This window comes from Vidua chalybeata, chromosome 23, assembly GCF_026979565.1.
Source record: "Vidua chalybeata isolate OUT-0048 chromosome 23, bVidCha1 merged haplotype, whole genome shotgun sequence".
In the NCBI taxonomy this organism is placed as follows: Eukaryota; Metazoa; Chordata; class Aves; order Passeriformes; family Viduidae; genus Vidua; species Vidua chalybeata.
In genome coordinates this window covers 845,471-871,495 of record NC_071552.1, presented here as the reverse complement: position 1 = coordinate 871,495, position 26,025 = coordinate 845,471, and the positions used below count along the sequence as shown (strand labels likewise).

Below are 26,025 nucleotides of genomic sequence, written 5' to 3'. Positions count from 1 at the left end.
TGCTGCTGACACTCGCTGTGACCTGTGCAGCAGAGTGGGGAGCACCTCGGGCCTCTCACCTGGGCAGGGCTGGAGCTGCTCCCGGCTGAGCACTCCTTGGAAAATACAGGTGGTTCCCCAGGTGCTCAAGGCCCACTTGTGTACTTACAAGGACAAATAAAAGTAACTAAACTAGGATAACTTGCTCAATATATGGGAAGTGCCAAAATTCCACAGTCAGAAGGAGTTTATGTCTAAACCTGAGACAAATGCTGTGTGTTGGGAAATACATCCAGTGCTGCAGGGTTTATTGCTGCCTCCGGTGACCGTAACTCAAGCACTTGTTACACATCCTGCTTTGAACGTGAGACAGCAGCTCAAAAGCTTGCAGAGGTGGGAAAGACAATTGTGCAGCTGTGTGCTATTTCCCTGGAATTGTCCTCCAAAGGCTCACTGGAGGTTTAGACGGCTTCACTGCCAACAGTAAAAACCCAACGGGCGTGTAAGTGCCTTGTTTTGATTCCACGGTGCCTTTAAAGGACATTTACCATCTCTGCTCTGTTTGGAGTGGGGTTGGAGCAGCCTGGTGTGTACTCCAGGTGTTTCCACAGGAACAGCCTGCGTTAGGTATTCTCCACATGCATAAATCATCTCCACAGTGAGAATTTCCTCCCTGCAAAGGGACAGGGAGAAGGAATTCAGCTGTGGCCCCCTGGAGCTGAGCTGGCAGGAGCAGTGCCAGGTGGTCTGCTGGGTTCTGCAGACGCTGTGCAAAGGAGGACAGGAGTCACCTGAAATTAGGTCATGGAAAATCCTGTAAGGAGAGCAGCAAGAGGGAGCATGGACTCACCAGTTAGTGCATTCTGGGCAGTGCTGGTGGGATTTTCCTGCCTCTGGCACAGAGCTGTTGGCATCACTGGTGATCCTCACTTGGAATTCAGTGTGGAACTGGTAATTAATTGGTAATTAACTGGTAATATTAGGTAATCTTGAATGTGTTAGACAAAACATGTGGACACCTCAGAACTCCTCTCTGGGACTGTGATTGCTTCAATTCAATTGAGAAGAAAAAAAGGAAGGAAACTTTTTTCTTTTTACGAGAACCAGCTCCCTTCTCTTGGATCCAGACTGGTTTCCTTGCCCTTTGCAGTGCAGGTCCCAGCTGTGAGCCAGAGGGAGGCAGGTTAATTAACAGAGAATGCCATTAGTGCCCACATAAGCTGATGGTTGGCTGCCTGCGAGGTGAAGACCTTTCTCTTTGAGGATTTGTTATTTGCTGTTGGTGAAGGATTTGACTCTGTTGGTAGAGCTGCCCATCATGACTCTGTAGTGCTTTCTGGAAAAATCAAAATTCCTATTCTTCTGTCCCTGCTGGCACTGCCCAGAGCTCAGGGCACTGGGGAGGTTTGGAGTCGCCACCCCTGGAGGTGTCCAAGGAAAGACTGGACATGGTACTCAGTGCTCTGGGCTGGTGACAAGGTGGGGATTGGGCACAGCTTGGACTTGATGACCCTGGAGGTCTTTTCTAACCTCAGTGACTCCATTTCCAGTGTCTGTGTACCAGTTACCCATTACAGGATGGTACGTGACCTTACCAGACTCAGCAAGTTACTGAAATACCATTTGTTCAGGACACTTGGAGTGAATCACATTCCTCTCATCGGTTCTCTTTGTTCTTTCAGATTTTGGGTTCAGCAACATCTTCACCCCTGGCCAGCTCCTTAAAACCTGGTGTGGGAGTCCTCCCTATGCTGCTCCAGAGCTCTTTGAAGGCAAGGAGTACGATGGGCCAAAGGTTGATATTTGGGTATGTGATGAGCCTCTTTCTCTCTGACTTTGATCTGATTTTTGCTCTGTTTGTTTGGCTTTGCTTCCTGAGTTTTCTCAGTACATGTCTTGGAGAAAAGCCCTGACACAGCAAAAAAAGCGTTTTCCAAAGAAACGCTTCCAGAGCTGCATTCTGGCTACTGCATCCTGTATTTTCCCTGTGGGGAGGTGCCAAAAGCCCAGAGCTGGATTTGCATTCCGTCTGGCGCTGCTGACTGGGTTTGTTTTGGGTGCAGAGCCTCGGCGTGGTGCTGTACGTGCTGGTGTGCGGGGCCCTGCCCTTCGACGGGAGCACCCTGCAGAACCTGCGCGCGCGGGTGCTCAGCGGCAAGTTCCGCATCCCCTTCTTCATGTCCACAGGTAAGGGGGCACTCAGGGGTTTTCACTGCACCTCCCTCAGTTTTAGCTTTTTACAGCGTTGTGGGGCATGAATTTCCAGCAACAGCCCCATCAGAGAGGAGCGTTTGTGTCCTGCTGCTGCAAAAACACTTTCATAATAAATCTTGGGTGTGAAAAGTGTGATTAATTTTCATATTGATCAGCTTAACAAAGAGTCACGTGTAGGTACTTGGTTGCCTGCTGTCAGCTTAAGGAACAATTTTGCATGGAGTTTCCCAGCTGAAGACTTCCTTGCTTGCTGTCTTATCTGGGGAAGAGGTTCTCTCCATGCAGAAATTTCTGCTAAAACCTGGAGCTTTCAAAGCAAACTTAGATCCCAGCCTAAACAGGAGAGCCTCAGCAGTCCCTCGTGGTGACAGCACATGTGGAATACGATGGCACAGCTGTGGAGTGGAGAACATTCGAAGTGTCCTTTGCTCTCAACCTCCAAAGCCACTCACATCAAGGTGGGGAGGGACAGGGTGATAGGGCTCTGTGTAGCCAGGGTGGCTTCCCTCCTTCCTAGCACAGGGGAATCACTGTCTGCAGTGGGGCACGCTGGGGACCCAGCAGGTGTGCAGTGCAGAGGAGGAGCACTGTTTCTGTGAGGTGACTTTCCAGAGGGGAGCTTGGAAGGGCAGTGCTGCAGCAGCCGTGCCCCTCCCCGCGGGTGACACGGCCTCTCTTCCCTGGCAGAGTGTGAACACCTGATCCGCCACATGCTGGTGCTGGACCCGAGCAAGAGGCTCTCCATGGAGCAGATCTGCAAGCACAAGTGGATGAAGCTGGGGGAGGCTGATGCAGAGTTTGACAGGGTGAGCAGCAGCGAGCAGGGTCTGCTCAGTGACTCAAACAGGCTCTGGGCACGTGGTGCTGCAGTGTTGGTTCTGCTCCTTGGGAACACTCATTCCCAGGCGTGGCCTTTCCCTTTTCTCTGTCTCCTGGCCTTGCTTTCCACATCACTCCTTATCTACGTACATTTTTGTATCTTCCCCCGTGGCCCTGGGAGCTTGGGGCAGTGGATTTCGGATCGGCTGCCATCAGACCTCACGCCAGCTGCAGCCAGAGCCCGGTGCTTGGGCTCTTCGGAGCGCCGTGACTCATCAGCGTGCCTTTGGGAATGTCAGCTCTGACTCTGTGCCTGTGCCCTCACAGCTGATAGCAGAGTGTCAGCACCTGAAGACCGAGAGGCAGCTGGAGCCGCTGAACGAGGACGTGCTGCTGGCCATGGCGGACATGGGGCTGGACAAGGAGCGCACGGTGCAGGTGAGGCCTGGCGTGCCCTGCCTGCTCCTCCTGCCGATCAATGGCTGTGTTTGGTGGCAGCTGAGCAGCCCCAGCACAGCATAAAACGTGTTTTATCACTGCCCAGGAGGGAGTGACCGCTCTGCTTTGCCTTGCAGTCGCTGCGAGCCGACGCGTACGATCACTACAGCGCGATCTACAGCCTGCTCTGCGACCGCCTCAAGAGGCACAAGAACCTGCGCATCGCGGCCTCGCCCAGCATCCCACGCACCATGACCTTCCCCACCTCGGCCAACATCCAGGTGCATCCCCTTTGCCAGTGTTCTTCCAGCCCTGCCAGGCCAGCCAGTCCCTTACCTGCCAAACTCAGACTTGTTCGTGGGTGTCCACACCCTGGCTGGAGTGTCAAAACGTTCCTCGTCTGAGAATTTGGTGTGTGTTTAGGGTGCCCTAACCCTGAGGTCAGGAACAGTTTGTGCATTGGCTAAACACCCTTCAGACAGCGTTCTGCTAGCTTAGTGGCAGGGGGGAAGGAACTGAGGGAGTTACTGGGAGCTGGAGTTCCCAGCCCAGGGCTGCTGTGTGATGCTTCCTCCCTGCTTTGTGCTGCTGATGGAGCAGTGAGCACTTGCTTTGGGAGAGGCCAGGTCATAAGGGAAGCAGAAGAGATGCTGACCCTGCCTGAATAGAAGGAGGGGGGGTAAACGAGGCAACCTCTTGAGAATAAACCACTCTTCGCTGGCTCCAGGGTCACCTCTCTGCTTCCAGGGCTGGTGTTAATCCAGCAGTGTTTGTAAAACAATGCTGTGTTTGTGTCTTCTGATCCTGATCTCTCCGCTCAGCAGACAGAACAGACAGGCAACACCATGAACATCAACGTGCCCCAAGTCCAGCTCATCAACCCTGAGAACCAAATTGTGGAGGTGAGGCACATCCCCATGACCCCTGCAAGCTCTTTTTCTGGCTCACATGGAAGCCTTTCCTTTGATCCCCATGTTACATTTCAACATCTCCAATGTTTGTCCTGCCCAGACTGATGGAACAATGAACTTGGACAGTGATGAAGGGGAGGAACCATCACCCGAGGCTCTGGTCCGCTACCTCTCCATGAGGAGGCACACAGTGGGAGTAGCTGACCCACGGTGAGTGCTGCACTCCAACCTGGACATTCACTCCCAGCACGTGACTTTGGTCCTTCTGGGTGCTCTTTTAAGGTGCCAGTCCCCCTGCACAGCTTGGTCAGTGTTTTAGATGGGGATGAGGTACTTTCCTCCTGCTCTTCCTGATCAGCTCTGGGTAGGCTGTGCTTTTGGTCAAGGCAAGTGTCTCACCTGAGCTGCACTGCTGTCATGTCCAAGGTGAAGTTTTTGTGATAAATGCCATCGAGGTTAATGCCCAACAGCTAATTCTGCCAAATCTCAACATGGAGGGGAAAAAAGGGACAAATAAAACCAAAGAGTGGCTTGGCTGCTCTGTGTGACCATTTTCCAGAGCACTAAGAAGCTTTTTGTGAAGGGAAGCTGGGTGTGCTGGGTCTGTGAGGGCTTTCCTCACATCATGGCTAATTCCCCTCTCCAAATGTGATTGTACAGGACGGAAGTCATGGAAGACCTGCAGAAGCTCCTGCCTGGCTTCCCCCGTGTCACTCCTCAGGCTCCGTTCCTGCAGGTGACCCCGAATGTGAACTTCATGCACAATGTGCTGCCCAGGCAGAACCTGCAGCCCACGGGGCAGCTGGAGTACAAGGTACTGCCCATGATCCCTGCTGTGCTCTGTGCCCTGCCCGCTGGGAGGGCTGTTTGTGCTCCCTCCGTCACTCCTTGGACTGCATAAGCCTCAAGAATTACTCTCGTTCTGTATGATTCCAATTGGTTCTCTAAAGTAGGTTTAGATCACATATTAGGAAAATATTCTTTACTGTGAGAGTGGTGAGGCACTGGAACAGGTTGCCCAGAAAAGCTGTGGATATCTCATCCCTGGAAGTGTCCAAGGCCAGGCTAGATGAGGCTCTGAGCAACTTGGGATGGTGGAAGGTGTCCCTACCCATGGCAGGGGGTTGGAATGAGATGATCTTTAAGGTCCTTTCCAACCCAGACCATTCTGTGATTCTGTGAAAAAGCCAAAGAATGAAAGAGCAGTGCAAAAATGGGCTGGGGAGAAATAGGACTTGGAGCTGCAGGTTGCAGCCTGCCTGGCAGCTAAAGCAGGGAGCTGCAGAGTTAAACCCTGCTCCTCCACTGACGCTGCCTGCCCCTGCCCCACATCCCTCCAGGATCCCTGGTGACATCCCTGAAGCCCAGAGGGCTTGTCTTCTCCGCTGTGTGAGCGGGGGCTCTCCGGGGTGGGTAACGGTGCTGTGTGTGTGTTGCAGGAGCAGTCCCTGCTGCAGCCCCCCACCCTGCAGCTGCTGAACGGGATGGGCCCGCTGGGCCGGCGCGCGTCCGACGGCGGGGCCAACATCCAGCTGCACGCGCAGCAGCTGCTCAAGCGGCCCCGGGGCCCCTCGCCGCTCGTCACCATGACGCCAGTGAGTAGCACAGGGAAGGCAGAGAGCTTCAAAATATCCCCTCCCGCGGGCAGAGGTGGCTGTGCCCGGGTCACAGCGGGTCCTGCGCTGCAGGGATGCGCCTGCTCGCTGCCAAAGGTTCCCCTGCTCCCCCTTGCAGGACTTGCTGTGCTCTCCTGGAGGTGGGGTTGTGTGCTCCTCTCTGGAGCACATGTGACTTTTTAATGGCTGCTTTTGTCCTTTGCTGATCCCGTGGAGAAAACCCAAGTGTCCATCGCAGGCGTTGGGGCGTGCTCTCGCTCCCGTCTGTATCAATGAATTCTCCAAGTAGCAGCAGCCCTGCCCGGGCAGTTGGACTGGGGAAGGAATGTTGGAAGGGGTTCTTGGCCAGGTTTCCTTGGTGCTGCAGAGGAGCCAACACACACCCCTGTGGAAGCTTGTTTGGGAAGATCAGGTGTCCCCTGTGCGGAGGGGACTGTGCTGGGTGTCCTCCTGAGCTGTGGCTTCTCTCTCCACAGGCTGTCCCAGCTGTCACCCCTGTGGACGAGGAGAGCTCCGATGGGGAGCCGGACCAGGAAGCTGTGCAGAGGTAACTCCCACTGTTAACATTTGCCCTTCCTACCTCCACAAGGCTCACCTTGGGCTGTTCCAGAGCTGATTCAAGCACAGCCACCTCATCAGGGCACCACTGTTGATTTTACAGCGAAGGCTCAACACTTCTCCTGTTCCTCTGGGTGTTGATTACTGTAGGCAGTTACTCCTCTGGCACTACTGGGTGCTTGCAAAGCTGGATTCCCCTGGAATGGGTAGCTGATTGAGCAGTAGGTTCTCCAGAAACTCTTGGAACTGCTAAATTCCTTTGCTTAGTGTGCACCAGCATGCGATCCACACTAACCTGCCAAGTGAGTGCCGAGGGATTCCCCTCCCTGCTGGGTGCTGGAGGTGGGAGAATCTCCTCTGTGGCCTTGGGTGCCAGTGCAGCAGCTTTTGTATCAAGACATGCAGTAAACATCCAACTCTGATGCCTCAAACAAAGTGAGCTTGCTGGAATTACGGGTACCTCTAGCTGCTAATTTTAGCATCAGGCCTTAAAAATAGTCTGCTCCAATAAGGGAAGCATTATTAGCTCTCAGGCTGGGAACTTCTGTTCTCTGTGTCTGCTCTAAACAAATTGTAGGAAGTGGGTAGAATGTGCTTGTACTTTCTCAGTCCATGAACACACTAACCATGGCATTGCTAACATTTTCTTAGGAGCTTTTGCATAGTTTCTTCTCTGCTAACCAGCTGGGCACTACGTGTGGTGGGTGCTCCTGCTTCTTACCTCAAACTGGAAGAGCTTTCTGGATCCCCCTTTGTACAGGTGATCACCTGGGTAAGGGAGTGGCTCCTCAGGGGCTCACAAGGGTTCAGACTGGGGGTTGTTGCAGGCAGGGTGACACTGGGGTGGGTGCAGATCATGCTCCAGAGCCTTGGCCAGCTGTGCTCCTCTCAGTGCTCCCAAGGAACAGTGGGTGTGAGCAGTGACAGGCTGTGCACTGAGACTCCTTTTGCATACCTCAGTCTACTTGTAGCCTCAATTATAGCTTCAACAGCCATTAACAGTTCTAATATAGGGCCAGTAATGTCCTCTGACAGCACCTCAAACAGCAGGTGGTCTTCTTGGCTGTGCAAACACAATAAATCTCATTCTTGGCAAGATGATGCCTGCACATCTTACCTGGGCAGATTTTCACTATTCTAAACCTGAAGGTTTCAGTTGAGCCTTTAAAGCATTAGCTCAGCTGGAAACATTTTGAAACCCCTGTGCAGTGTTTTGCAAGGCACTGAAATGTTCAGATCCCACTGAAAACCAAGTCCCCTTGGACTCAGAGGTCACTTCACTGCTCTCGACAGTGCTGCCCTTAGTTCTTTCACAGCACATGTTCTTCTTCCACCAGATGGCCTTGAAAAAGCACCATCCAGGTTGTGTGTTAACTTGTTCTCCACCCCCTTGTGTTGCGACATGTCAGTAGTCATCAGAGGAGAAGGGTAAATAGCATTAACATCAGGGGCAGATGCAAATATTTAGCTTCTCAGAACACTGCCCCAAATCCTCTGTTTGCAGCCGCCAGTGAGCAGCTTTTGCCCTCCTTAATCTGACCTTGAAAGCAGAGCACAGTCTTCTCTCTGTTCCAGGGAGCAGTCACATCTCCTTTGAGCTTTGGGAAACTTTCTTCCACCCGAAACGCTGTTAGAGCTCGTGATTGGATTGTTCCCTGGAGGGCTGAAATAAAATGATCTTAGCAAACCACAACAGTAAAGCTCTTTGGGAACCTTTCCCTGTCTACATCAAATGATTCTTAAACAGCTAATGGCACGGGCTTTGGCGGGGCACCACGGCACTGTTAACCTGCTTCTTCTGCTTAAGTGGCTTCAGCAGCAAAGAGAGGCTGGGTTTGGGCAAGTCTGGATTGCTTGCTGCTCTTTCTGCTTCCCGGGGGCAGTTGCAGGGGAACAGAGCAGAGGTGAGGGTTTGCAGGTGTCACTGGCCGAGTGGTGCTTGGCCTGGTTACCTGAGCTGCCTCGCTGGTTCACAGGGCAGAAAGCGTTGAGTTCATCCCAGCAGCCTTGAGCAGGCACAGCCTGGGTGCAGTGCCAGCCCTGGGCACGTGCTTCAGCCCCTCTCTGCCACTGCCCTGGGCTCGGCTGTGCCAGGAGCAGCAGGCAGGCAGCAGCTCTCAGCACTGCCTGGCCCTTCCTCACATCCTTGCTGGAGCAGAGGCTCCGAGTTCCCCCTCCACGGTCTTTGGGGGCTTTGCAGGAGACCTGCAGCTCTTTTCCACTGCAGAGTGGGCTTTTCTTTAAGCTGTTGCCTCCCAGCTCAGGTGTGAGAGACAAGCCCAGCCCCGGTGCTGGTGTCTCCAGAGGGAGGAACCCTCTCGCTGCTCGGTTCCCGTTCCCTGCGCATCCCGGGCCATTCCCGACTTTCAGCAGGGACTAGATGGCGCACTTGGACCGGGCTGGCACAGCCCTGCCTCAGCCCAGCCCTTCCTCATGCTGCTCGGGCAGCCTGCGGTGCCCCTCGCACCCTTCCCCTGCTGGGCCGCTGCTGGTGGCCGGACCCGGGCTGTCCCAGGGTCGCTCTGAGGAGCGAAGGCTCCCGGGCAGGAGCAGCAGCTCTGCTCTGTGCCCGGCTCTGTGCCCGGCTCTGTGCCCAGCTCTGTGCCCAGCTCCTGCTGGCTGATCTCTGCCCTGCCTCCCCGGGCTGGGGCAAGAGGGGCAGACCTGCTCTGGTGCAGTGAATCCACACTGAGGGTGGGTATTCCCAAAGGGACATACCAGCATTCCCCTTGAGGTGAAACGTGCCTTTCTGCTGGGAGGAGCAAACGGCTCCTCTTTCCTTCCAAGGCTGGCAATGGAGCACCAGCAGCTGCAAGTGCACTTGTCCCCAAAGCACTGGTGAGCCAGTGCTGTGAGGGGCATGGGCAGCGTGTCCGTGGCGTGTTCTGAGCACTGCACAAGCTTCTTCCTTCCCGTTCCTCTGGGTTATCTAACACTCCCTGTTTTCGGAGTACTCCCGTCAGTCTCTTATAAAATGTGCTCCTGCTTGTTGCAGATACTTGGCAAATAGGTCAAAAAGGCACACTCTGGCCATGACCAACCCTACAGCTGAAATCCCTCCAGACTTGCAGAGGCAGCTAGGACAGCAGCCCTTCCGACCCCGGGCTTGGGCTCCACACCTGGGACCCGACCAGCACCGGTGAGTAACGGCACCGGCCGGCCGGGCAGCGTGCGCCAGGAGTCCTGCCCAGGTGGCCCTGGAATGGAGCACTGAGGACATCCCGCTGGCAGGGAGGGGTGAGGAGGAGGAGGAGGAGGAGCAGGGACAAAGAGCAGACCCACAGAGCAGAGGGTGTCTGCCTGCAGGGACCAGCAGGAATCAGCTGGCTCTTCCCTCCAGTCCCACTTTTGTGGCTGGGCGTGATTTGCTGGAATGGCTGCCATCACAGGAATATTGGGAATAAGCTATTTTTTTTTAGAGGAAAGCTTTTCCCTGTGTAATGCTAGGCATCAAGGTAGCAGATTTGCTACAGAACGTTTTTGGAGGAAGATGCAGGCAAAAGATTGCACCAAGAGTCATCCACAGCAGAGCTTAAAACCCTCACTGTTCTGCACCAGAGTTGTGTGTTCTGACTGCAAAGTCTCTGTGCAAAGCTCCTCGAGAGTAATTTCATTTCTCACCTGAACCCTTGATGGGAATGATGTGAGAAAAGGAATCTGAGTGGGGAAGGGGAAAAAAAAATCACAGTGTCTGGGAAAGAGGGAACTTTTGGATTGGATCTAAATATACTCAGGATGTGTGGGAGGGACAGTCCTGATGGAGAGGTGTTAGTGTGACAGAGTCCTTGTCACAGCAGCCAACCGGAGATGCTAATGCCACAGAGGGAGCTTAAATTCCTCTTAACAAAAAAAAACCTCCTAAAAAACGCTTGCAAGTGCTCTGACACCTCAGTGCTCGGAGCGAACCAGCTGCACACTGGAGCTTGCTGCCTCTTGGGAAAGCAGTGGCTGCCAGGCCAGGCTGGTGCTGCTGTTCAGCCCCTCGGGCAGCTCACACTGGCAGGCTTGACAAAGCCCTTTTTATTGGAGCCAGAGACCTGCTGAGCTGAGCACTGATGTAATCAGCAGGGACAGGTGAACTCTGAGCAGACTGAGACAGTGCTAGTGCCACGCTGGAGCTGGAAAACCGAGATAAGCACCCCTCTGCCCTCAAGTTGCTCCCTCAGAGGTGCCTGGGGGATGGGAAGAGCAGGAGGGGAAACATTTCTAGGGCCACAGCTTGACAGGAAGGGGAGTGCATCTTGCAAAACAAGCAGAATGTGCTGTGTCCTGCTTTCAGGATTGCTGCAAATCCTAAAGGTAAGCAAAGTCCTTCACACACAGCAGGAACGGAATTTTTACAAGACTTTAAACACACTTACCCTGTAAATAATGTTGGTGTCACCTCTGGCTCTTGGCTCTGGAGTCCTGAAGCTGTTGCTTCATGAGCAGGGTGGTATCTGCTCGTTCCACTCTTGGTGTTGTAACGTGCTGTGAGCCTGTTCTGTGTTTTTCCTGTGAAATCACAGAAATTTCATCTGACCATGGTCTAAACACAGTGTTCCACAGTGAGTTCATTACGTACCTGGCACAGAAGTTGGCAGTCACTCTGTAAATAAACCTCATTATTGAATGGCAGGTGGGTTTTATTTTAGCCCTTAACCTATTTTAAGCCATCTTATGTGTCTTCTTATTTGTCACGTTAAATATCTGAAAGCAGAATTGAAGTACAGCTGTACAGGGAAGTGCAGCTGTTCTGCCTTGCCCACACGGGTTTCAAAAACTCAGCATGATTTTATCTGTAGCTTCTGCTTTCCATCAATGCAACAGGAGAACAAACGGATCAGGATAATGGATGGGATGGCTTCAAAAGGCAGGAGCACAGCTCTTTCCTTGGAAGGAAGCTGAACTGTGTCCTCCTAAGGCAGAGACAGGGACAAAGTGGAGCCCAGCCTGCTGGAAGTGGTCCAGCATCAGTCACCTTGTGACAAGGGGAGCCTGGAACAGGCCCTCAGAGTGACCTCTGGAGCTCAGGGCCACTCCAGGTGCAGCCAGGTGGGCTCTTGCTGGCTTTGGTGTCAGAGGTGCTGTAAAGACCACGTCTCCGTGACCTTCTCACACACAAAAGCTGCTGCTGGAGCCTGTGCATTAAACGCTGCTTGCTGGGTTCTGGAGATGGCATCTGCAGAATCTTTACAAAATAAATCCTTTAGTGGTGGGAGAAAATCCTCCCTGTGAGGGTGGGGAGGCCCTGGCACAGGGTGCCTGGAGAAGCTGTGGCTGCCCCATCCCTGGAGGTGTCTAAGGCCAGGTTGGACAGGGCTTGGAGCAACCTGGGCTAGTGGAAGATGTCCCTCCCAGCCCAGATCATTCCGTGTTTCTGTGATTTGCACGGAAATCAGGTTCCAGAGATAGCATTTGCCCAGGAACAATGAGGGCAGGCAGAGAGCCCCAGCTGTTTGTTGTGAGGCACATTGTGACAAGTGTCTGCCAGGTTATCTCTGCCCCTGATAACACAGGTGGCACCTAATGGCAGGGCAGGAGCTCAGTGATAATGGGGAGCCCCAACTTCGGGAGAAAACAGCTCCTGAAAAAAATCTGGCTCCCCCTGATGGCAAAAAAACCTCACTGAGAAGGGGAAGTGCTTGAGGTGCCTTGGGCACAGCTTGGTTCAGATGTGCCCATTCTGATTGCCCAGTGTGGAGCACCCAGGCAGCTGGGAGGCTGGTGGAACTGGAAAGTCTGTCCTGGAGTTTGTGTTTTGGCTGGTGTCACGTCAGTAACCCCCTTCCCCCTGTGTTCAGTTCTATTTACAAGGACTCCAACACTCTGCACCTCCCCACCGAGCGCTTCTCCCCGGTCCGGCGCTTCTCCGACGGGGCTGCCAGCATCCAGGCCTTCAAAGCCCACCTGGAGAAGATGGGCAATAACAGCAGCATCAAACAGCTTCAGCAGGTGAGAGGGGGCTGGGGGTCCTCAAAACAGCCTCCACGAGGAATTCTTACTGCCTCGGTCTTGCTGCTTCAGGAAGCAAAAGAGGAATCTTTACACGGAAGGCTGAGGGACGCAGCGGGGACTTTGCAGGGTTTGTTCCTGCCCTGAGTGACTGCAGCAAACCCCGAGTGTCCTCTGGATGTATGAGCTGTTCACCTGCAGTTGGGCACCTGGGGGGATTCCTGCCCCCTCTTTCCTGGGGAGAACCATCATGCTGTGCCCACCCATGAGTGTCCTGCAGGGCCCACCAGCACTGTCAGACTGCAGCTCCTGCTCTCCCACATTTCCTCTGGCAGCAGCCTGGGGCTGTTCCAGGGTGTCCTGGGAAAGGGCAGCTCCTACCACCAGAGTTTGGAGTGTACTGTGGGGTATTCCCTGCGCAGCCAGGCACAACCTGCCAACGGCTGGAGCAGGATTTGGCCCCAGGACAGGCCTTTCCCCTTGCAGCACGGCACAAACGAGATGCTCTCCTCACCTTGAAGTGTAGTTTGCAGAGCTTGCTGCCTGCATTAAGGGAACACAGCCGTGCCAGCTCGGTGCCACGTGCACCCGTTGCTTTCCTGGCCTTTTGCCATGTCACTGCACACCTGATTCTGTCAGAGGGAATGGATTAGGCTTTCTTTGCCAGCTTTTCTCAGAGGGGTGGGCTGCAGAGCGTGCCATTCCGCACACAGCAGGGTGCTGTGCACCAGAAGGTCATTTATGGGACGTGCTGGATTCCTTGCAGGAGTGTGAGCAGCTCCAGAAGATGTACGGTGGGCACATGGACGAGAGGACGCTGGAGAAGACGCAGCAGCAGCACATGTTGTACCAGCAGGAGCAGCACCACCAGATTCTTCATCAGCAGATTCAGGTAGTGCAGCCCGAGCCAGAGCTGCTGAAGGCTTAGCTCTGTTTTCCTGTGTTGCTGCAGACACAACTCGTGAGCAGGTCCCGGGGGGATTGAGGGAGGGGAGTTTGCTGGGCTTGCTGTAGCGGGAAGGCTGAAGGATTTCAGCAGAGATGTTTGCACAGCTGCTGTGGTAGCTGTGGCAGCCAGGGCTGCAGTCAGGGACTGACACTCAGTGAATCTGGATATGTCCTGCTTCACCCAGCAGTGTTTCTAAATTTACTGACTGAGACATTGACTGCAAACACTTCTTGTTTTCTTGTGGTGCCTGGTTCAGGACTGTATCCGGCCTCCCCAGCCATCTCCACCCTTGCAAGCTCCATGTGAAAACCAGCCAGCTCTGCTCACTCACCAGCTCCAGAGGTAAAGAAATGGCTTTAGGACAGCTCTGGGTTTTGCTCTTCCTGAAGCCCAGGGATGAGCTGACACACTCAGGAGAAGCCAGGCTGAGTTGGAAGTTTATGGAGTCAGAATGACACTGCCAGTTCCCAGGTGAATGTGCCTGGTCCTTTGAGCTGGATTCTCTCAGAAGGACTTTAGAATCAGAGAAACCTGATTCAAAGGCACAGACCTGCTTTGAGCAGAGGATTGACAGTCCTGCCTTTTGAGTGGCTTGAAGCTGCCACTTCAGCAGCCAGGCTCTCTCATGCTTCCTTGGGTGTCTCACACCTTGCCAGGCCCTTGGTGAGCTCAGTCTCCTTGCCCTCAGCACCCTGACTTGTGGGTGAGGGAGGCTGAGTTACAGGAAACGAGAGCAGGGTGTCTCACCGGGTGCAGTGAGTCAGGAGGTGAGCCTGCAGTGTCCTTGTCCCCAGGTTTCTGTGGTAGCCACCAGGTCCTGCTCACTCCCTGTGTGACTTGGACAAGTGAGGTGGCTCTCAGAAGAGAAGCCAATCTGCAGAGACCTTGGGATCCCCAGCAAGGGCTTTATGGTGTTTATTTTGAACAAGACACGCAGTGTTTGGCATCAGTTCTCACAGCTGAGACGGCATCTTGACAAGGAGCAGGCATGGTGAGAAGGTGCTTGTTTCCCTGCGTAGGTTACGGATCCAGCCATCCAGCCCACCCCCAAACCACCCCAGCAATCATCTCTTCAGGCAACCCAACAGCAGCCCGCCCCCCGTGAGCAGCAGCGTGCTCCAGCCCCATGGTAAGCAGTTCTGGGAGCTGGGCAGGGCCGTGTGAGCCCATCAAACCCTGCAGAAGCAGCCTGGGGTTGCCAGGGCTCCGTTCTCCCCTCAGCCCAGGCCCTGCACAGTTTGCTGATGATGTAAAAGATTCTCCATCTGGCAGCAAGGGCTGGTGTTATCAAGAGCTCAGGAGAAGCTGCCAGCTGGAATGTGCTGTCGGGTTCCTTGTCACAAGATCCTTACTTATCGCTCCCGGGGGTGGGGAGGAAGGGCTGATATTCTCAGGTTTATGCAAATGACTGTCAGCTCCGCAGAGTTTCTGTTTTGGTGCAAGGGGCTCTGGCTGTGACCTTTGCACGCTGGCACAGCATGACAGCACCCATACGGACACGTACTGGGCTCCCATCCCGGCCCAGAGTCGTGGAATGAATCACAGCATCATAGCCTGCTTTGGGTTGGAAGGGACCTTAAAGATCATCCCTCTCCAGCACCCTGCTACAGGCAGGGACACCTTTCACTAGACCAGGTTAATCCAAACCCTGTCTGGCACTTGGGGAAATGGAGCAGATCTTGCTCCCAATCCTCGCCCTGGGCTGCCAGGGGAGCTGAATGTCTTTGTTCCTTGTAGGTGCTGCCTCCCAGTCCCAGTTCCAAGGGATGCCATCCCACAACACCATCTTCCCGCAGTCGGGTAACTGTTCCCCTCCCCCGGCCATGGGGCTGACGTGCCTGGCCCTGCAGCAGCAGCAGTCGCAGCCCCAGCAGGTCACCATCCAAGTGCAGGAGCCCGGGGACATGGTGGGCAGCAGCCTCCTGCCCGGGGCCTCGGTGGGCGGGCAGGGCCTGGCGTCCCACGCGCGGGGGATGTCCCTGAGCCCCAGCGCCAGCCAGATCCAGATGCAGCACCGCGCCAACCTGATGGCCTCCCTCAGCTACGGCCACCGGCAGCTGTCCAAGCAGCTCAGCGCCGACAGCGCCGACTCGCACAGGTGAGAGCCCTCCCTGCCTGCTCCGGGACTCCTGCAGGGAGTGCCAGTCCCAGCACGAGGCACGGCGTCCTTGCCAGTCTGCCTTGTGCTTGCTCCCTCGCTGGGAAGGAGTTGCTGAGCCAGGCCAGGGCTGCTGTGCCACGTGCCCGGGGAAGCCCCTCCCGTGCAGGAGCAGCTCTGGCTCCCGCTGAGCAGTGCGGTCACTCGTCCTTTTCCTTGTCCTTGCAGTCTGAACGTGAACAGGTATCCCCCTGCCAACTACGACCAGGTGCACTTACACCCCCACCTGTTCCCGGAGCAGCCCCGCGTTTCCCCCAGCAGCTACAGCCCGCCGGGAGGGGTCGGCTTCTCTGCAGCCCAGCAAGCTCTGAAGGTGCCACAGCTTGACCAGTACCCCAGTTTCCCCCCGAACGCACATCAGCAGCAGCAGCACTACACGGCATCGGCACTACAGCAGGCACTGTTGTCCCCGACCCCGCCCGACTACAGCCGACACCAGCAGGTACCGCACATCCTCCAGGGACTGCTTTCCCCCCGGCACTCGCTCACGGGGCACACGGACATGCGGCTGCCCCAGGCAGAATTTGCACAGCTCATCAAACGGCGGCAGCAGCAGCAGCAGCAGCAAGAATTCCAAGAGTTGTTCAGGCATATGAGTCAAGGGGATGCTGGCAATATGGGCACCAGCATGGGACAGAACCTCTCGGAGCGCCAGTCGTTGTCTTTGCCTTATCAGAGTGCTGACACGTACCACCCCCAGAACAGCCCCCAACATCTCTTAAAAATCAGGGCGCAAGAATGTATCCAGCAGGTCCCCGCCTCCGTGCCACCGCCGCAGGGATACGGACACCAGCCAGCCCTGTTCCACTCGGAGAGCATGGAGGAGGACTGCGCCTGCGAGGGAAACAGGGACAGCTTTCCTGACAGTAAGAGTTCAAACACATTGACCAAAGGTTGCCACGAGACCCCTCTGCTTGTAAACGCAGGAGGGCACGGGGACCCCGAATCTTTGCTAGGAACTGCTAATCCCGCGCAGGAGCTGGGAACGCACCAGTACAGGCATCAGCCCGCGCCCGGATTCAGGAATAAGGTGCCCAGCAGAGGTAAGGCTCCCTGCAGGCCAGGTGTCCACGTGTGCCAGCTTCCTGCCCAGGACACCGTCCCACCCGGCACACCAAGGGTTTCCTGACATACTCTGCGTAGCACAGAATTACCGAGATTCTTTCTGGCTTTTGTGGCCTGAAGTAAATTGCAGGCACAGCCTCTGTAATAAACAGGGTTGAATAAGGAAGGAGCCTGATGGGCTGCTTCCCTTGGGAGTTTGACCTACTTCTGCAGGCAGGTAAAGACCAGGGCCCAGCTTGCTGCCATCTTTTCAGGGGTGCTGCATGGTGGCCACAGATTTATTCTTGTTGGTGATGTTGCCCATCCCCTGTAAACACGGGATAGGAACAGCTCAGCTGCCAGCACACCCCAGCTGTGGCAGAGTAGCCATTTCTTCCTGCTCTTAAGCACAGACCCTCAAGCCCAGGGACTGCTAAAGCTCCCACAAACACACACTAACAGTGTTAGTCAGTGTCTTGTGGCTCCAGCGGCCTTGCAGTCTCTGGCACTTTGGGAAGCAGCAGCAACAGCAAGATTCCATCCCTGCTTGAACTGGGAACAGTGGGTTCTGGAGAGAGTGAGTTTAAACTTGCCATTAGGATCTGAAGACCTTTCCTGCTCCTTGGAAGCAGCTGCACCTTTGCTCCTCGGCGGCTGCTCTGGCAGCACTGGGCTGTCAGGGAATTCCTGCCTGAGCTGTAATTACAGGCTCCTCTGCAGGAAAAACGCCCTCCAAGCCCCTCGCTAAGAGGGCTTTGAGGAGAGGCTGAGTGGGCAGATCAGTATTCCCTGCAGGACTCGGGGTGCTGGGCTGGAGCCACCAGCTTGCCCTTGGCACCCGGGCCCTGTTGTGGAGGAGCTGTGTCCAGGGCACAGGAGGCCCAGCTTTGTTCAGGGACACAGCACGGGTTTGTTGGGAAAGTACCGGGCTGGAATAGGCTGGCTCCGAGGGCTGAGTGGGGCTGCCAAGCCCTGACTCCCCAGTGCGTGGGCAGGGGGCAGGGACAAGGCTGGGCTGTGCTGAAATCCTCCTAAATTCTGTTTGCTCTCAGAGCTCTGCTTCCCTGCTGTGCTTGGAGTGGGGGGAATCGCCCCAGGCTCAGCGGAGATTGGAAGCTCTGGAGGGGGGTTTGGTACAAAATCACGAGTCTGAATCTTGTCACTGAAGCCTGTTAGATGGACAGTGAGGTCTGCTGAAGTCAGAAGCCAAATCTCGGCCCCCACACTGCTGGTGCAAGGACTGGTTACACAAAGGAAAAGGACTTTAGACTGCAAAGCCTTGTAAATGAGGAAAAGCAAATAGATGTTTACAAATAGGCTTGTGTAAGCCCTTCTGACAGGGTTGTTTGTAGTAAACTATGTCCTGGGATGCAACTGCTTGTACCATTTTCCCTATGGCCTCCATAACCCACTTGGACTCAGGCCTGCGCCGCTTTGGGTCCAGGCAGAGTCACCTCAGAGTTTCCCAGGTACCTTTACCTCCAGCAGATCCTACACGCCTGGGCTTTTGTGGTTTTGACCTACACCAAATCCTGCATCACTCAGTTTTCCCACTGTTGCCCTACACCAAATCCCACATCCCTGGCTTTTCCCACTCTTTTCCCTGGACTGTGTCATGAGGGTGCAGTTTGAGGGGTGTCTTCCCTCCCTGCCTCAGCTCCCAGATGTGTTTTCCCTGGAGCAGAGCGCAGTTTTCCCGTGGCTCGGGAGCGTCTGTGCTTCCAAGGGCGCGTGCTAGCGCTGATCACAAAGCTCTGGATGTCTGTGGAGCATCTGCCAGGGATGGCAGCCGGGGACCTTGAGAGCCGACCAAATCTGTTTGGGATGTGACTGAGCTGCCTGCGAATGTCCCTGCTCCAGTTTTGCTCCAGCGTGGCCGTGCCGGGGCTGGGAGCGCTGCCCATGGGAAACCTGCCTGGGCTCGGCGCGGAGGGAGCCGAGCTGGCGGTGCCAGCGTCACATGCCACGGTGACACAAAGGATGTGGGGATGAAAGGCTCTCCTCTGCAGGCCTGGGGGTGTGAATTCGGGGTGTCTGTCCAGAGCAGCATCTGCAGAGGTGAAGTGCTGGCATTGGGAAGCAGCTGTTTTTCGGGTCCTGGCTCTTCCAGGCTGAGGGAACTCGTCACCCGCAGCACAGGGACTGGGGCCGGGGCTGTTTGTGGAGCTGCAGCAGCAGGCTGCTGGCCCCAACCACTATTCCCACAGTTGGAGCAGCATCCCGAGCAGTGTGTGGGTGGCACTGATCCGCTAACATCTGTTACCTCATGTTTTCCTTCTCGCTTTTCCGGGAAAGCTGACTGTTAACCGCACGTAACCCCACGGTTGTGCAAAGGAAGGGGGAGACTGCATCTCTGACTGCCCTGGGACGGGGCTCCGGCAGGAATGCCACATTCCTGATGGAGGAAAGGGCACGGGGAGCAGTGTGCTGGCTGTGCTGTCCACGCTCTGCCATGCTCTGTCCATGTGCTGCCTCTGGAGACCACATGGGATGGGGTCTCACTTGAATTCTGCTAGATTTGTGGACAGATTTTGGGACTGCTCTGCGCAGGGGCAAGCACGATCCTTGTGGGGATGTTCTAGGATTCTATGCCATGCCTTCAGGGAGCAGTTTTGTGGCAGTTGCAGTGTCCCAGCACAGCAGGACATCACTTCCCACTGGCCAAAGCCCTGGGAAAGCTCTGGCTTTGTGAGGGATGTACCTCAGCTGTGTCACCTCGGGGCAGCTCCCCAGCGCTCGCAGCCGCGTCGGGCGTTTGTGCTCGGCAGGGTCCGCGCTCAGCGAGCTCAGCCCCGATGACAGGCTCCTCCATGGCTCAGGACTTTATCCAAAACATCGTGTACTTAATGATGAGAGGCTTTGCCTGATAGGAATGTGGCCTTTGCCCTCAGTCACAAGAGCTTGCAGCGCAGATGGACTTTGCCAGGCAGAACACTCGTGTGCTCCCGCAGCCAGATTGTGGGAGGGCAGGGAGAAGTCATCTGATAAAAGTGAAGATCCTGGCCAGCTCTTCCAGCAGGATTATGTTGCTTACAATTGCCAAGGGGCCCTGCTGGAGCATCCCGTGTTGGAGGCTCCCCCAGCTCTTGTGTAACGATGTGGGGGTCGAGCTCAGGCTCGAGGGGAAGGCAGAAGTGGGAAAGGGTCTGGTTCCTGTGCTCCTGCCCCAGTGCCTCCAGCTTAAGGCTGTTATTGTAGACCTGATGGAAGGCAGCTAGCATTGGGAACTTCTGGGATATTGAAGCTGGAGGGAGAAGCCTGTGTGAGTGCAACTGGGGGCAGCGGTGCTGCACCACTCCGACTGGAGCAGCCGGGGGTCCCGTCCCTGCTCTGCCAGCAAGGAGCGTTTGTGTGTGGCATCACCTCTCAGTTCTGCAGTGGCACGGTGGCTGCAGGTTCCTTGTACTAACCTGTCCTTTTTCTGTCCTGTCTGGCTCTCAAGAGTCCATCGTAGGGAACTGCATGGACAGGAGCTCCCCCGGCCAAGCCATGCAGGTGCCTGACCACAACGGCCTGGGCTACCCCGTGCGCCCCTCGTCCAGCGAGCACCCGCGGCCCCGCACCCTGCAGAGACATCACACCATCCAGAACAGCGATGATGCCTACGTAGGTGCCTTTGCCTCCCAGGTCCCCCCTCTGAAACAGCCTGGCCTGGCTCTGGCCACCCAGGGCTCTGCAGACGCATCCAGCCCGGCTGTGGGTCCAGCACTGCTGTGAAGGAGCTGGTCATGGTAGCCCAGACCTCAGTGCTCTGCGCCGTTTGGGGTGCTGGGAAGTGTCCTGCCCAAATCTTGACGTGTGCTTTGCTACAGCTCCCTTCTGCTGTAGATGAGAATGCCAGCTTCACTGGTTCAGTGGTGCCCAGTGACAGGATGGGGAGCAATGGCCAGAAACTAAAACACAACAAGTTCCACCTCAACATTAGGAAGAACTTCTTTCCATGGAGGGTGGCAGAGCACTGAAAGCTGCCTAGGGTGGGGCCTGGAGTCTCCCTCTCTGGAGGCATCCAAAAACCACCCAGATGTGTTTCTCTGTCACCTCCTCCAGGTGTCCCTGCCTTGGCAGGGCTTTGTGCTGGATGATCTCCTGATCTCCCTCCCACCCCCAGCTATGCTGTTAGTTCAGAGGGATTTGGACCATTCAGTCCATCCTCCTGTTGAAGGGACAGGCTGCACCCAAGCTGTGCCTGATGCAGTTCTTGTCTGTCCAAACCCTTGCTGGAGGTCTGCAGAGGCTCCCTGGGCACCCTGTCCATGGGCAGATGGGGGACAGCAGGATCCTGAGCTCCCCCTGAGTGTGTCCTGCCGTCTCCACAGGTGCAGTTGGATAACTTGCCTGGAATGAGTTTGATGGCAGGAAAAGCCCTCAGCTCTGCTCGGATGTCCGACGCCGTGCTCAGCCAGTCGTCGCTGATGGCCAGTCAGCAGCTGCGCGACAGGGACGGCGAGGGTGAGCCCGGGGCTGCCCACGGGGCAGGGGGTGTGGGCAGCTCCTCGGGGAGCTGAGTCACAGCCACAGGTGCTGAGTCACCTCTTTGCCCTTACAGAATGCGGGGAGAGTTTGGAAGGTCAAGAGCACGCGAACCTGGGCGATGGCAGCCAGCACCTCAACACCTCCTGCTACCCCTCGACGTGTATCACGGACGTGCTGCTGAGCTACAAGCACCCGGAGGTGCCCTTTGGGATGGAGCAGGCAGGGGTGTAACCAGGAGGTAGTGAGTGTCCTTGTGTCCTTCTCACACCACACCACACCTCGGGCCTCACTCCCATGGGTCACCTTCCCTGCTCCTTGCTGCAGTGCTGGGGGTGGGACCATCCACCCGGAGCTCCTGTGCTGAAGCTGTTTGCTGTGCCCCATTTGCCCAGGGACAGCATCCCTCCCTCCAGGCTTGTGCTGCGCTCAGGCCCCTCTGCATGGCAGGGTCTCTCTCCTGGGGCAGGGTCAGGAATGGCCTGGGAATGCTGGTGGGCTGTGGGAGGAGATGTGCCATTCTGGTGTCCCCTAACATCTGTCTTTCTCTCTCTTGCAGGGTTTGTGTACAGCTTTGAAATGAAAAGGTCCATTTTAAACCAACAGTATCTAGCAGCATTGCGCCAAATTGCCGTAGTATTTCTGACTAACTGGAATACCATGGCCCCTTTCCTCATCCTCACTTCATCCAGTGTGTCGTTCCTTTGGGTTCTTTAATTTCTGCCACACTTGCCTGTAACTCCAGCTACACCCAGAGCCCCGAGCCCCACACGGAGGATCGGCCTCGGCACCGGGGCTGCTCTGGGGGCCGGCCCTGCCCGGGGCCCCACGCCGGGCTGAGCGTCCCTGGAGCCTGCCCTGAGCAGGTCCAAGGGGGCTGGAGCCGCTCCTGGACGGAGGCCACGCTCTCCTTCCACTCTGTCCCTCTGCCCTGGGGGTCCGGGCCTGGCAGCGCTGGCTGGGCCCTCCCCACCCTGGTGCAATCCACTTCTTGTCTCACCTCTGTCTGCTCTGTTCCCTCTCGTGTGTCGGGGTGCTGACAGGATCACCCCTGCCCTGCCCTGCCTCCCCTTTTCTTTCCAAATCTGCCATGACTTGGGGTTTTTTCTTTTCCTGGCTAATATAGGGCAGATGGATTTTTCTTTGTTTCCTTCGCTTTTCCTCCTGATCACGTAGGAATTGTTTTTTTTTTTTTTTTGGTAAATGTTGTTTTATTATTATTGTTATTAATAAAAGGCAAAAGGAATTTCTGTTTGAGAGAAATTTTTAACTAGATTCTGTTCTATATGAATTGTGACTTGCACCTTTTGTTCAAAGTATTTTATTTCTTTTAATGACATTGTACTTGTGACTGGTTTTCTCTCGTGCCAGTGGCGACAGTGGTAATTCTCCTTATACAGTCGGGATGTGCAGAGGTCTCTTCTTTGTCCCTTTTCCATCCTTTCCGTGGTGGATAGAGCGGGAGGCCCCCCCCAGCTGGGGCTCAGGAGCACGTGGTGTCACCCTTGCCTTTGGGACTTAACAAGCTCCAGCTCACATCCTTCTTAGTGACATTTTTTCCGGAATATTTTTTAAAACTAAAGGAAACATCGACCCAGCCCTCCTGACTTTGCACAGAAGGAAGTGTGAAACCAGCACGGCAGAGGTGACTTTGCTATTCCCTAACCCCGTGCCTCTTCCCGGCCTCCCCTTCTCCGGGAGAAGGACGCTGACGGCTCTGCGATCCCGGGAATCAGAGAGGAGGGAAGCTCCACAGCCCGGCCATGCACGGCCCTCGCCCGGCGCCTCCGGGCTGCGGGAGCCCGCGGGATGGAGCGGGAGGGGTGGGAAACGCTGAAAGCCTTTTGCTCTGTCCCTTTGGTTCATTTTCCTTTTGTTTACATGACACTGTATCCTGGGAGAGTTGCCGGGCCCCCCCCAGCAGCAGCTGCCCCGCAGGGCCGCGTCACCGTGCCATCCGCAGTATCACACTTTTTTTATCATGGCTTTGTATTGTAGTAATCAATACGCGCAGTATATGTTGAATGTATATTAATATACTTTGCTATTATTTCTGTTTTTTGGAAATGTCAGAAGTATTTTTTTTTTCTTCCTCATTTATGTTGGACTAAAAACGAACAGGAAAAAAAATTTCAGTAAATCTTCAGTCCATTTTTTGTGGGTCACTTGCAACTAGTCAATTAGTTGGACAGTGGGATCATAACAAATAAAACCATGATTATGATCTTCCCTGGGCTCTTGTTTGCCTTGTTGCTCAACACCAAAGTTCAAGGGGCGGCAGCTGCTGTGTGCCCAGTCCATCACTTGCCCCGGGCTCCAGCAGCCCCCTGGCTGGCTTTCCCGAAGCCCCCCTGGCACTCGCAGCCCCCCTGCAGCCGGGGCCCGGCAGTGCTGCAGATCAGAGCCTGCCCGGGCATCTGCTGCACTGGGGCTTTTCCAGCTGTGGGAGGCGCAGGGAGCTGTGCCTGTGCCCGCAGCACCCTGCAGCACCTGCGGTGGCAGCTCCCGTGCGATGCTCCTGAGGTGCCCAGCGGGCTGGCACGGGCTGGGGCTGCAGGGAGCCGGTGCCACCCAGAAACAGGAGCATCATTGCTCTGTAGCAGCTCCCCCTGGCACCGCCAGCCCTGCACACCCCTTGCAGCCCCTCGGGGGACGTGGCCTCTCTCTCCCTGTCCCCTCTCTCCCCTTGCCAGGCCGGGCTCAGCCCTGTGCGCTTGATTCCTGTGCATCCCTGGACTGCTGACAGTGGGGACAGGGAAGCACCTGGGGTTGGCTCGGGCTGAGGGGGGTTTTGGGGCGGCCGTGCCAGTGCTGGTGCCTGCTCTGAGCCGAGCCTTTGCTTTGCCCAGGTCCCCAGCGAGGGCTGGCGTGGGCGGGCAGGGGCGCAGCTCCCGGGACCTCTGAGCTGGGGACACAGCGGGAAAAGGGGGTGACGTGAGCGGCCCCGTGAAGGACGGGGCACAGACCCGCGGCCGAGGCGAGGGGTCCGGGTACGGCAGGCCAAATCCCTGCGGGAATAAACCTTGTCCCCGGGCCGGCGGCCAATCCCTGGGGGCTGCGAGGGGCCCCGCCAAGGCCGCGGGGCCAGCGGGAATCTGGGTCACCGGGAGCGTAAACAGCTCCTTGGCCGGCGAGCGCGTCCCGCGGGGAGCTCCTGTTTGCTCGCCGCCCCTGCCAAGCCCGCGCTCCTCGGCGATGCTGCGCGATCCTTGAACCCTGCGCGCCACATCGCCCGCCGGGAGCGCGTTCCGGGGCCGCGGCGCTGGCTTATCTCCGCGGAACTGCCCCTCCGGCATAAATAGCGGCGGCGGAGCCCCGGCCGCTCAGACGGGACGAGCAGCAGCGCTAGAGAGAGCTGGTAAGAGCCCGGGCTGCTGCGCAGGAGCCGCAGGGATAGAGCGGTGCCCCTCGCCCGCCGCCCCGGCGGGGACCCCTCGAGCCGGGCTGGGGGCTCAGCCCCCGGCGGGGTTGGCTTTGCCGCGGCTCCCCGCGCCCAACTCTCTTGCTCTGCCCGCAGGTCCAGCGCGAAGATGAGAGCCGTGGTGTTGACCCTCGCCCTGCTCTGCCTGACGGGTAGGTCCGGACGGGGCTGGAGCCCCGCGGGACGGAGCAGCACGGGCGGGATGGGGCGGCCGAGCCCGACGCGAGCGCTGCTGGAAGCCGCCGGTTTCCGAAGCGCTTTGCAAGTCGGGCTGCAGCCAAGGGGCTCCCTGGTTCCTCCCGAGCCGGGCGGGACCCCGGCAGGGCTGGAGCCGTCCCCGGGCGGCGTGTCCTGAGCAAACGCGGCGCTCCCCGCAGGCACCCAGGCCCGCTCCTTCTGGCAGCACGATGAGCCCCAGGCACCCCTGGATCGCCTCAGGGACATGGTCGATGTGTACCTGGAGACAGTGAAGGCCAGCGGCAAGGAAGCCATTGCCCAGTTCGAGGCCTCCACCGTGGGCAAACAGCTGGAGTAAGTGGGAGGTGTGTGGCGGGGGGCTGGCGGGGGGCCCCGGGCACCGAGCGTGACCTCCCTCCCGTCCCGCAGCCTGAAGCTGGGCGAGAACCTCGACACGCTGGGCGCAGCCGCCGCCAAGCTGAGAGAGGACATGGCCCCCTACTACAAAGAGGTGCGGGAGATGTGGCTGAAGGACACCGAGTCCCTGCGCCAGGAGCTGACCAAGGACCTGGAGGAGGTGAAGGAGAAGATCAAGCCCTTCCTGGACCAGTTCTCTGCCAAGTGGACGGAGGATCTGGAGCAGTACCGCCAGCGCCTGGCACCCCTCGCCCAGGAGCTGAAGGAGCTGAGCAAGCAGAAGGTGGAGCTGCTGCAGCAGAAGCTGACCCCGGTGGCCGAGGAGGCGCGGGACCGTCTGCGCGGGCACGTCGAGGAGCTGCGCAAGAACGTGGCCCCCTTCAGCGATGAGCTGCGGCAGAAGCTGAGCCAGAAGCTGGAGGAGATCCGGGAGAAGGGCATCCCCCAGGCCGCTGAATACCAGGCCAAGGTGGTGGAGCAGCTCAGCAACCTGCGTGAGAAGGTGACGCCCCTGGTGCAGGACTTCAAGGAGCGCCTCACCCCCTACACCGAGACCCTCAAGGCCCGTTTCCTCAGCTTGCTGGAGGAGCTCCAGAAGAGCGTGGCCTGAGCTGCCGGCCGGCGCCGCCAGGGACTGACCCCAGCCCCTCCCCGCAGCCGCCCCGGTGCTCCCTGTCCTGCCCTGGGCACTTCTCCTCAGGGGGCTCTGGGGACAGGCTGCAGGAGCCCCGGGCCAGCCCAGCTCTAGGGTGTCCTCCCCAGAGACCCCCTCTTCCCCTAGACTTGCCTCCCCAACCCGGCGTCGCTCTCAGCTTTGTCTCCCTTTTGAGAAATAAACTTGACTTAAGTTATTGGAGCTCGCTCAGTCTTTGCAGTGGATGCTGGAGGGGGCAAGGGGTGCTCTGAGCTGGGGGTACTGG

General features: G+C 56.7%; 2 protein-coding genes across 7 annotated transcripts in view; both read left to right on the top strand.

The window, feature by feature from the left end:
* The window catches only part of SIK3 (SIK family kinase 3), a 69,732-nt gene extending 46,413 nt beyond the window's left edge, over positions 1 to 23,319 (top strand). The window contains exons 5-25 of one of the 6 annotated variants that reach the window (XM_053963606.1): positions 1,662 to 1,786; positions 2,043 to 2,166; positions 2,881 to 2,999; positions 3,340 to 3,450; positions 3,588 to 3,731; positions 4,275 to 4,352; positions 4,462 to 4,571; positions 5,022 to 5,175; positions 5,801 to 5,956; positions 6,454 to 6,524; positions 9,531 to 9,674; positions 12,319 to 12,469; positions 13,236 to 13,361; positions 13,675 to 13,760; positions 14,438 to 14,547; positions 15,156 to 15,516; positions 15,745 to 16,619; positions 20,063 to 20,226; positions 20,937 to 21,069; positions 21,167 to 21,334; positions 21,650 to 23,319. In XM_053963606.1, coding sequence (XP_053819581.1) covers positions 1,662 to 1,786; positions 2,043 to 2,166; positions 2,881 to 2,999; positions 3,340 to 3,450; positions 3,588 to 3,731; positions 4,275 to 4,352; positions 4,462 to 4,571; positions 5,022 to 5,175; positions 5,801 to 5,956; positions 6,454 to 6,524; positions 9,531 to 9,674; positions 12,319 to 12,469; positions 13,236 to 13,361; positions 13,675 to 13,760; positions 14,438 to 14,547; positions 15,156 to 15,516; positions 15,745 to 16,619; positions 20,063 to 20,226; positions 20,937 to 21,069; positions 21,167 to 21,324 — 3,500 coding nt within the window. In that variant the 3' untranslated portion in view covers positions 21,325 to 21,334; positions 21,650 to 23,319. Of the gene's footprint in view, positions 1 to 1,661; positions 1,787 to 2,042; positions 2,167 to 2,880; positions 3,000 to 3,339; positions 3,451 to 3,587; positions 3,732 to 4,271; positions 4,353 to 4,461; positions 4,572 to 5,021; positions 5,176 to 5,800; positions 5,957 to 6,453; positions 6,525 to 9,530; positions 9,675 to 12,318; positions 12,470 to 13,235; positions 13,362 to 13,674; positions 13,761 to 14,437; positions 14,548 to 15,155; positions 15,517 to 15,744; positions 16,620 to 20,062; positions 20,227 to 20,936; positions 21,070 to 21,166; positions 21,335 to 21,649 lie in introns of all 6 variants that reach the window. The other 5 variants (XM_053963605.1, XM_053963604.1, XM_053963602.1 and 2 more) reach the window with 5 other exon arrangements.
* A 1,077-nt stretch (positions 23,320 to 24,396) lies between these two features.
* On the top strand, positions 24,397 to 25,961 carry APOA1 (apolipoprotein A1). Its single transcript, XM_053963631.1, has 4 exons — positions 24,397 to 24,448; positions 24,608 to 24,663; positions 24,889 to 25,042; positions 25,118 to 25,961. Exons 2-4 carry the CDS (start codon positions 24,621 to 24,623, stop codon positions 25,713 to 25,715), a joined length of 795 nt encoding a protein of 264 aa, XP_053819606.1. The 5' UTR covers positions 24,397 to 24,448; positions 24,608 to 24,620; the 3' UTR covers positions 25,716 to 25,961.
* Positions 25,962 to 26,025: the final 64 nt, after the last annotated feature.